Source organism: Echinops telfairi, unplaced genomic scaffold (assembly GCF_000313985.2).
Source record: "Echinops telfairi isolate 266 unplaced genomic scaffold, ASM31398v2 ScPeMD7_6;HRSCAF=24_0, whole genome shotgun sequence".
Lineage (NCBI taxonomy): Eukaryota > Metazoa > Chordata > Mammalia > Afrosoricida > Tenrecidae > Echinops > Echinops telfairi.
Genome location: NW_022103902.1, coordinates 730,891 through 740,924, shown reverse-complemented (window position 1 = coordinate 740,924; position 10,034 = coordinate 730,891). Strand labels below are relative to the sequence as shown.

The window sequence follows — 10,034 nt, the reverse complement described above, 5'->3', positions numbered from 1 at the left end:
ATCGGTTCCCCCTTTGTACCCCACCCTACCTCCACCCTCCCAGTATCGCTACTCTCACCACTGGTCCTGAAGGGATCATCTGCCCTGGATTCCCTGTGTTTCCAGTTCCCATCTGTACCAGTGTACATGTCTGGTCTAGCCAGATTTGTAAGATAATATTGGGATCATGATAGTGGGGGGGAGGCATTAAAGAACTAGAGGAAAATTGTATGTTTCATCGTTGCTACATCACACCCTGACTGCCTCGTCTCCTCCCCACAACCCTTCTGTAAGGGAATGGCCAATTAGTTCCATCTTAATTTCTCCTTGTAAGACAAAACAACCAACAACAAAATAACACTATTTAGGTTGGAGGGATAAGGATAAGACTTCTATTATATTTAAGGGATTTAAACAACCAATTAATTTTATTATATTATCTATACTATTCAATCACATTCTATGGGTTTTTATTATCTTTCACTTGTATAAATTGTGTCAAACATATTCTTTGAGGATTTTTACTTTTAGGAAAAATTCGTCTTTATTCTATCTGTATTCTTCTCCCAGTTTACCTGTTCTCCAGTCTCTTCAAATTTTGCATGACATTAAAGACACTTGTTACAACATAAAATAATTTTTTAAATGACTGATTTTTAATAGTGGGTGTTTATTTTTCCTCCTGTTTAAAAATAGAGCTCTTTTTCCCCACTTCCCTTCTAAAGAAGATACTCGTTCTGCTGTAGAATAAGAAGCAATCTCTTTGATGATCTCCTTTTAAAAGCATAAACAGATATTATAATCCAATTACCTTTAGAAAGAAATTGAATGTACCTAATGCCAGTCCGAATGAACCTCGGTACTTAGAATCTAGCAGAACATTTAGTAATATTTAGTTCATTGTGCATGTCATCATATTCAGTTCAGTATGTAGCATTTCATGAACTCCAAGGCTGTTTTGGTTTTCTGACTCTCATTATTTACTAAGCACTGTGGAGTGAGCCTCACTTGAAAACCCATGTGTATCAGCCACAGATCCTAGTAAATATGGGGAATGTGGATACTCATAGTCCCAGTTCAATTTCTACCCTTCGTCAAAGAGTATTGATTTTCACCAAGCTCAAGACCACTCACAACCAAGAGCACAGAAACAGGAGCGAGTCCGATGTATCTGTTGTCTCTTCTGTGTTCTCACAAGAGCTGGTTTTCCTGCTGGAAAATAAAACGACAGGTTGCAGGACTCTTAGAACAAACTCCAGGAGGCTACCTTCCTCCGCAGTCCGGGGGGTGGGGGGTGGAGGGGCAGTCAAGAATATTGAGTGGCGGGAGGAATAGTTAAAAGTCAACCCCAAATCAGAATTTTCAACCTTTCTTATTGTGGTTTGGGGACAAGATGATTTTGAGCTTTCCTGTCACAAGCCAGTAGAATTCGCTTTTTTTAACGAGTGAAAGACCGTTTCTTATGAACAGAAGAGTTTAATTTCTAGTTGCGATGTTATTAGTCATCACTGACTTTGACCTACCTTGCTTGTTTTGCAGCCCCGGAATCTCAGACTGTGCCACCTTCACCATCAGCTAGAGGTAATAGTTTGCTTTAGTGAGTGAAAACACGGCATTTTTCTTGAGCATTCTCTGTGTGCAATTTAAGGGTCCCTGGGGCATTCATATGGTGAATGTGCTCAGCTGCTAACCTACAAATTGGAAGCTCGAGTCTACTCGGAGGGCTCAGAAGAAAGTCTTAATAACCTGCCTAAAAATTTTTTTTAAAAGCCATCGCAAACCCTCCTGAGCAGAGTTCCGCTCTGACACACATGAGGGGGTCATGACCCGGAAAACCCTCAAGGCACCTAAAACTGGTGCTTTGTCCTTAGCTTCCATTGCACCTGTCCGGCAGACCCTTTTTCCCTAGCCATTTTTGCAGAAGAATCACTCTGCATGCACTGACTGAGCAGGGCTCTGAGAGCCCCTGTAAGAGGCACTCCTCTTTGACCTGCAAACATGAGTGTGGGCTCGACACATTCTTGGTTGTGCTGGTATTTGGGGCAGCTATGTCTTGGGCTTTCTCTAACTTCTTCACTCCTAGTGAAGGGCCATGGCTTCCCCACGGTATATTTGTGCTCTCGCTTGTGGAAATGTTTTCCCTCCTTTCGAAGCTCTGACATGTTTGCAGATTCTGTTGTTTCCACTATGGTCTTCCCAGATCTCGTAGACCCCAGTCCGTCACTAGGAAGTCCATCGAAAGAGAGAAAGTAGAACCATCTCCACTCTGAGTAGGTTCTTCTAAGATAACAGAGAGTGTATTCTACGTGGTGGCATCCTTGCCAATGATCCAAGTTTTCCTTTCTGAAGTGAAGCGCGGTTGTTTTATTACATTCCCATCTTCCAGATGAGAATCATACCTCGGTTTTTCCATCTCTCTTTCCAAACTTAACTAACGACTATGCTTTTGTTCATTCTGTCTAAAAGCACAGCAATCTAGTTGAAATTTTATGTGGGTAAATAAATGTTTGACCACTCATAGTTGTGGAACCTGGTAATTAAAAGTCAAGTATATTCCGTATTTAAATGCACCTCATCATTTCTTCCTTTAATTTTGATTCTCTCTGGTAAATTTTTTATGCAGTCTCGGGACCTGGAACAGGGGGAAGCGAACCTTCGACAACTACATTAGGTAATGCCGTCGTCGAGTGCCCTCTCTTTCTCCTTTTTCTCACGATTGATGTCTTCACGTTAGAGAAAACTATGTTAAAGAGAATATGTAGAAAACAAAAGCTTATTCACAAGCTGAATTCTTACATCCCGCCTCTTAGTGGAACTTCCTAAAGCACTCCGTTCACTTCTTTGAATCTGGGGCAAAGTTCTGCTCACTCAATATCCTCAACTAACCCAAACTTCATGTAATAGGAGAGCTTGTATTGCTTGGCTCATATCGAAAAACCTACATGTTAATAACCATTTTAAATGCATATTCTCTATTCTTGTTTTCAAAGAAAAAGTTTCAATCCTGTCTTTTTAATAAGTGTGTTTCATAAAAAGAGCCACCCCTTTTAAAAGCATATCAGTGAATTCAGAGCCTGGTCTCTTATCTTGGTTTGTGGATTTCCTTAATGGTAAATGAAAAACGTGACCGTTTTGAAACTGAGATTAAACAGAATATGGATTTTCATCTCTAGAGGTTTCTTAAAAGCCACCTTGGTTAGGCTCCTGTGGGACACACTGCTGCATAGGTTGTTGCAATGGCATTCTCGTAGCTGTGCAGGAGTTTGAGATTTTCCGTCTTAACATAGAGGGATAGAAGAATCTCTTGAACAATCATCGTTTTTAGGACCTCATCCAACTGAGTGAATTACAGTAGAAAGACGTGTAACTAAATGAAAGAGAAGGGCTTGATTGTGCTTCTGAAAGATAAATAGCCTGGTCCGGGTACAGGACCACCCCTGCTGTAGTAACTAGCTCACTTTCTTTCTTCAGCTTCCAAAAGGAGGAAACCAAGTCATCGTCGCCACCCGAAAACTACACGTAGTCCCAAAGTGCCCAAGACCAGACCTGGTAATTGTGGTGTTCGGGGCTGCAGTGGACACAGAAGGAGAAAGGGCTTTAGGGACAGGAATATTGAATTTATAGGTGTACGCAACTGAGCTTGTTTTCTGAGTCCCTGGGTGGCGCTAACAGTAAAGTGCTCGACTACTAACCAGTAAGTTTGCATATTGACCCACTTGGAGGCCCCTCGCTGGACAGGCCTGGCAACCTGACCTCCCTGTGGGGCAGGTCAGCTCTGCGTGCATCGCACCACTGTGCATGGGGCCCAACTCAACAGCAAGGAGCCGGGCGGTGGTTTGGCTTATTCATAGTGTGCACCGTTATCAGGTACACACAGCAGTAACCTGACTCACTAAATACGTTCGTTAAAAATGTACCATCGAAATCTCTACGATACAATTTCATGGTAGATGGGGTAGAAGAACACCAACAAGGGGGTGGGGAGGGGGGAGGAGTCAGTGGAATAAGTAAAAATCACACTCAGGAGAGTGCTTCACAGGGAAGATGTCCTGGCTTGGGGACTCGTGTCCTTCACAATGCTGCAGCATGGTGTGACGGGTGCCTTTGTTCCTGTTTTGTTTTTGCTGTTGTAGCTCTGGAACCTGCTACCCTGAGGCCGCAGCTCCTGGTGCCCACAATCGGTAATGCCTCCCCTCTGATAGCTCTCGGGAGGGCTCCCTTTGGCTCTCCCCACTCTCCTCGCAGGCCTGACGGCGGCGGCGGTCCTACCACCCCATTCCTGTTTCCGCTCCCATTCTTTCTCTGGGTCCTGGGAGCCTGAGAATAGCAGAGCTCTTTGGATGAATGCTTCCGGGGAAGAGCTCCTTCAGGGAAGCGCTGTGCCCTTGGGCACAACTTCTGGGTTCTCCTACAGCCTCTGTTCTTCATCGCACATGTCCTCGTGTTGAGCTAGTCACCGCTCTTTCTCTCCAAGGGACTTCATGCTTGTCCTGTTATTTTTTAAATTCAAAACGACCAAAGTACTTACTTCCTAAAAGTCAAAACCATGGATGTGCCACCAACAGTCTGTTAGACATAATTCCCATTACTTTAGTTTGCTTTAGTTCAGTTTTTTGTTTTTGTTTAGTTTTCTTTTTGTTTGTTGGTTTTGAAATGTTGCTTTAAAATATTTATAAGCTTCCATAGCATATAAAAGGTGGAAACCCACAAAGCGTGATTTTATTGATTCTTAAAAGCGGCCACATTGATGCTTACATACTAAATAGGCAAACACATGTGTAGAAAATAAGAAAATTTCATATCTGATGGCCTGAGAAATTCCTTTTCTTAATGCATTATTAGGCCTTGTTTTATGAATTTTGATTCAGAGTGATTGGAGCCCTGCTTTTTTTCTGTATCTAGGTAATTTTTAAAAGTAACTTAGTAACCATAGCCAGGCAGAAATTTAAAAAATATTGGTAATTGTTTATTGGCTTTTTAAAGCAGTAACTATGAACTGATTTCCCACCAAATAAGAAGGCACGTACATAACAGTTCTGAAAATTCAACAGCTTTGATGTTAAACATTTCTCCCAAGATGCCAATCAGTGCACAATGCTGATTGACTTAGGAAATGTGTCATAAGAAGCCTATCTAGAAGGTGATTTATGTCAATTTAGAACAAACCAGTTTGTTACCTCAGCATTAAGAATCAGTATGCACCTAACAGTTCAGCCTTCCCACCTCCATTACTTACATCTCTGTTTTTCCTGGTGTAGCCTTTGATCCTGCTACCTCTGAAATCAAGTCCTTCAATCACCGTAGCTCCGGTCCCTTGGACTCGGTGCGTCGTAATTCTCTGAGCTTGTTTCTCTAGTCCTTTTGTCATGATCTGTGTCCTCCTGTTCCTTTTGTTGTTGTTGTTCGGTTTGTTTCTCTCGTGTAGTCTTCAGACTTGTTGATCCAGTAAAACCCATGAAAGCCAGAACTCGGTGGACGTCCTTATTCATCCGAGTTTCCCACGTGGTCCGTCCCCTCTGGCAGTGCAGTCGGAGCGCTTTTCCGTCACCCATCTGGAGAGTGTTTGCACGTTCCTTCTCTGACGGTGTCCACCTCACACCGGTCCTCGCTTTCACAGGCCTTATGATATCCTCAACAAGGGCCATTTCAGCATCCAATTAGGCCCTCTCACATCTGCTGTCAGCGGCTGACACCTGCATGCGTCTGTTTCTTGGTCCCCTGGAGGGGCATTCCATGGCATTTTGATGCCATCACTATGCACAACCAGGGAAATTCAGTCTCCTTATAAACGTGTTATGAATTTGCTGATGACACCTTTCAGTGTTATAGTTAATCTCTCAGATTTAATGAAAAAGAAATGGAGACACAAACTTAACATCACAGAGTTGTGGTTCTTAATTTATTGTCTATGAATAATTGCATCATTTCATGATACCCCTACTCCTCTTACCAACTCTCTATTTGAGAGTTTGCATTGATGATAATAGTAATAATCATTTGCACTCGTGGCTTGCAGACGGCAGTAACAAATATAAAAAGAGTGCCCTGAGAGTAAGACACACCAACTCTGGAGGAAGGGTTATCCGTCAGGTTGGCTGAGCCAGGATCCTCAGTGGTTTGGCAGTCATGTCATGAGATCCTTTGGGAGGTTTGTAAGGATATGGTCCTCCTCTATTGTGTGGTCTGAAGTGCCATCCTCCATTTCCACATGCTAACGTACTCTTTGTTACCTAACCAGGTCAAGAAATGAGGAGTGACTGAGTGAGAGAATTACAGAAAGAAAGCCTATTTACCCGGATGAGAAGTTGAATAATTTGACGCTTCAGAATTTCTCTTCTGTTTCCTGCCTGAAACATTATCTCGTTATCATTTGAAATGGATAGTTAGAGACAGTATCACGTTTATTACAAAGTTGTCCTTCTGTAATTCCCACAACTCTCCAGCCGGATACCTGCGGTGCAGATATTTTTCTAATCCTCCTCACCACTGCCAACTCTCAAAACAAATCATAGTAGTGGTTAAAGCCTATCAATTACCAATAATTTACCAGAGTAATTTGAAATTACATTCCAGGCTATGGAAAGAATTTTCTTGAGGTTTTCAATGTGGTTAGAACCAGGTAATTGAACACAGAAAAAAACATTTCCCATAGTCGTCCTGTAGCAAAGCGCAAAGGTGATGGTGATCTTATGAGATAAGTAGACACCAGACACTTGTCAGGTCTTTGGAGGACAAACAGCCTATTTTTCTGGAATTCAGAAATGCCTTTTAAACACTACAGGGTTGAAAAGATTAGTTTTTAAGGTAATTTTATTGCTTTCTTTGTATTTTGAAAATCTCGCTCTCTTTTTAAATTGTATTGCTTTCTGATCAGTTCCTGCCACATTGAATCTGCCACTGTGCGAGCCGAGGCGCCAGGAGCTGCTTTACGTAATGGCTTGGCTGCCATCCCGGGTCTTTTCTGCTCACCACCCTGTCTAGTCCATCATCCTTTGGGTCTAAGAGTTTTCTTTCATACAAGTTTTTCATCGTCCTCTCTCATCATTCAACTACGTTCTTCATCTTGAAGACACTGAAGAGGCTTCAAAGAAGCTACTCGGTCATTATCGGCAGCTAGGGCACGGCATTTACCTCCCACACAATCCAGGATCCGTTACGGTTCTACAGTCGTGATTCTGTTCAAACAGTGCTCGAGGTTAAACCTGAGTCTCAATCTGATTGGTACGCTCTGGCCTATAAGCATCAAGTCCAGTTATCTGAACATCTTGCCCTGTGTTGTTCTAAGATATGCATTTCTGTTGTCTAAGAACTTAAATGTGCTGGTTGTACTGGTGTTGAATGGAATGTGTGCCTGAGCCAATAAAGCTGGAAGTGCAATCTCCCCAAAGCAGGCAAGCCTGCATCCTTCTGGGACTCCCTTGGGGCATGGTCTTCTCGGAAAGCCTGATCATAAAGCCTTTAGATTAGTAAAATAATGTGATGTATTCTGTCTCCTCCAAAGGACTATCACTAGGCAAACAAACAAAAATGTGGTGGGGTGGGGGGGGGATGAATAGAGTTGACCAAAAGAAAATTCCAAACCAAATAGTTACCTACTTCACCACTCAAGAAACTATAGCAAAGTTTTAGAAAACCTGGAGTTAGGAGTGATTCTTTCTTTTGTTTCTGGAGCTGTGAGACTACAATAACTAGTTTTCTTTCTTTAGTTCCCCAAACAACACAAAGAACACAAAAACGTCGCCCACATCCCAAACATAAAACCACACCGCGCCCAGTGGCATCTCCGACCAAACTAGGTAAATATGGGGTTCCTGGTCCTGGTGGGATCCCACTCGCTGTGATGGGGGTGGGGGGGTGGGGGGTGGTGGTGCAACGTTCACAGAATAGTCCCTAGGCCCCTTAAAGGAGAAGTTCCAGAACTGGAAAGTGTTGTGGTGATACCTGGGTCCCCAGACTTCTTTATGCTGCTTACAGAGGACTCTCTTCAATCGGAACATTTTATTTGCTTCTCTAAACACTCAATTTTTCTTTTAGATTCTGACTCCTTAAACATTTGTTTAGCTAAATACCTACCTATCATGTTGGTTCAAACTGCCACACATTTATTAAGCGCAGCACTGGCAGTTAATATTTTAGAATCTTAACCAACTACCGTGAGGACTGTGTCAGAAATAATAAGTGACTTGGGTTGGTTGAGGAAGGAAGGTGCTCTAGGGTAAAGCAGTCAAGAAATAGGAACAAAGAAACGTGGGCAAAAGCAACGTACAAGGAGACTTCAAAATCTCCATGGAAAATGGCATTAAAAGATAATGCGATTTCTCCGTGAACTTTCTCAACCCCCTCATCGTCATTGTTACTAACAATGATGAGGCATGTGGTTAATCCTGGGCAATGATGTGGACCTTGTAGATTTGTTCAAAGGATGGGCACCAATGGTACAAACTGAGGCAGGAAGGGGCTGTTACCTGTGAGGGCCACAGCAGAAAGAGGAATGATAAGTCAACCTACTTGAGAGAAAGACAGCATTCACTTAGCAAACGCTAAGAAATTCTGATGGGTGATGCTGTTCTTGAGTGAATCCATAAAAAATGGCTTTGAATGTCTCACTTGAGCTGAATGGTTACTTCCAGGGTCAGGCTTGTTCTGTCCTAGGGACAGAGATGCATGAACAGATCCCATGGACTAAATGACCCTGTCTTATTCTTTTGTATGCCTTTGTTTGGACAAAGTGGCTCGGCATCAGAAAAGAGCAAACAAAAGATCCTCTGTGGTTATCCATTACTGTTTCTACTGAAATGTGCCAATAACTGTGCCCATCCTGGCCAGAGCCCCAGAGGACTTTGCTTCCCACTGTGCACTGTTAACACAGTATGCCCGGACCTTGTTTTCTAGTCACTGTTAGGCATGCTCTTATTTTAGTAAGGTTTTCCATTGCATTACCAAGGAACATGCAAGCGCCACAGATGGTTGTGTAGGGTTAACAGACAATGTAAGTTGGGCAACACATCATTATCAAGTTCATCAGTGCTCCAACTGATGTAGATTTCCAGGATAATTCTGTATCAATCCATCAGGAAATTGGAACAAAAATGTTTGATGGGTTGACGATTATGTCAGAATGCATAAATCTTAAAGAGAGCGATATAAACTCCACACTTGTAAAGAAGAGAATAACAGAAATCTTGCGAAGACAGCCACAGGATCAGTGAGCCATGAGCGGAAAACCGCTGGAGTCTTAGAAAGAGGACATGTTCATGGGCCCCCATGGTTCTCTGGAAGGAGAAGTTTCCAGTGTCTCACTGAGCCTGATCCCCTGAGAATGATGGTGTGGAATGAGGCAGATTCAAAAGGCTGGCTGGAGTTTAAGACATAGCTATAACTTCTTAAATTACACACACACACACACACACTCAAAGGGGCTTCAGAAGTTGATGGAAACATGGAATTAAAAAAAATGATTTAAGTCTCTTCCTCTGTGTGTGTGCGTGAGAGAGAGAGAGAGAGAGAGAGAGAGAGAGAGAGATTAAACAGCCCCTAGGCTTTCGACATTGGATAGTCTTTAGGGTTATGGGCACGTGAGTGCTCCCTGGTTCCATAAAGCAAAGCGTGTTCTTCTAGCTCACGTTAGCAGGTGTGCCGTTCCTATTGCAAGGCTACGACCATTTGTAAGAACAAGTGTCTATGCGCCCGGTGCTGTGCGTGGCCAGCATAGCTCTGGCTGTACAGTCAGAAGGAAAGGGAAAGAAGTGAAGTTCATTTTCAAGAGATTTGAATGACTTATCATGTGTTTGACGTTTTTCCCTAACACTTCTTGGTACAGGCTTTGAACCTATTACTCCTGGGACATCTTTAGGTAATGATTTTATTTTCGCAAGTACTTTCCCTGTTCACTGTCAACATATCTAAGTTGCTATATATATGGCTGTTTCCCCATTTGTTGACATGCTGCTAACTGTGTTCATGTTAAAATTCTGAAGGTGCTCTTATTTTTAATGGAAATATTCATACAGACTTAAGTCAAGACAGCTATTTGCTATATATCCCAGCTTGAAATT

The 10,034-nt window shown here is 42.6% G+C and overlaps 1 protein-coding gene across 1 annotated transcript in view; it reads left to right on the top strand.

Annotated features, from left to right (window-relative positions):
- The window catches only part of LOC101643821 (ABI family member 3 binding protein), a 263,477-nt gene that overhangs the window by 159,046 nt on the left and 94,397 nt on the right, over positions 1–10,034 (top strand). Inside the window, exons 18-23 of the mRNA XM_045286146.1 lie at positions 1,519–1,560; positions 2,603–2,650; positions 3,451–3,528; positions 4,113–4,160; positions 7,686–7,775; positions 9,800–9,832. Of these exons, the coding sequence (XP_045142081.1) occupies positions 1,519–1,560; positions 2,603–2,650; positions 3,451–3,528; positions 4,113–4,160; positions 7,686–7,775; positions 9,800–9,832 (339 nt within the window). The remainder of the gene's footprint in view (positions 1–1,518; positions 1,561–2,602; positions 2,651–3,450; positions 3,529–4,112; positions 4,161–7,685; positions 7,776–9,799; positions 9,833–10,034) is intronic.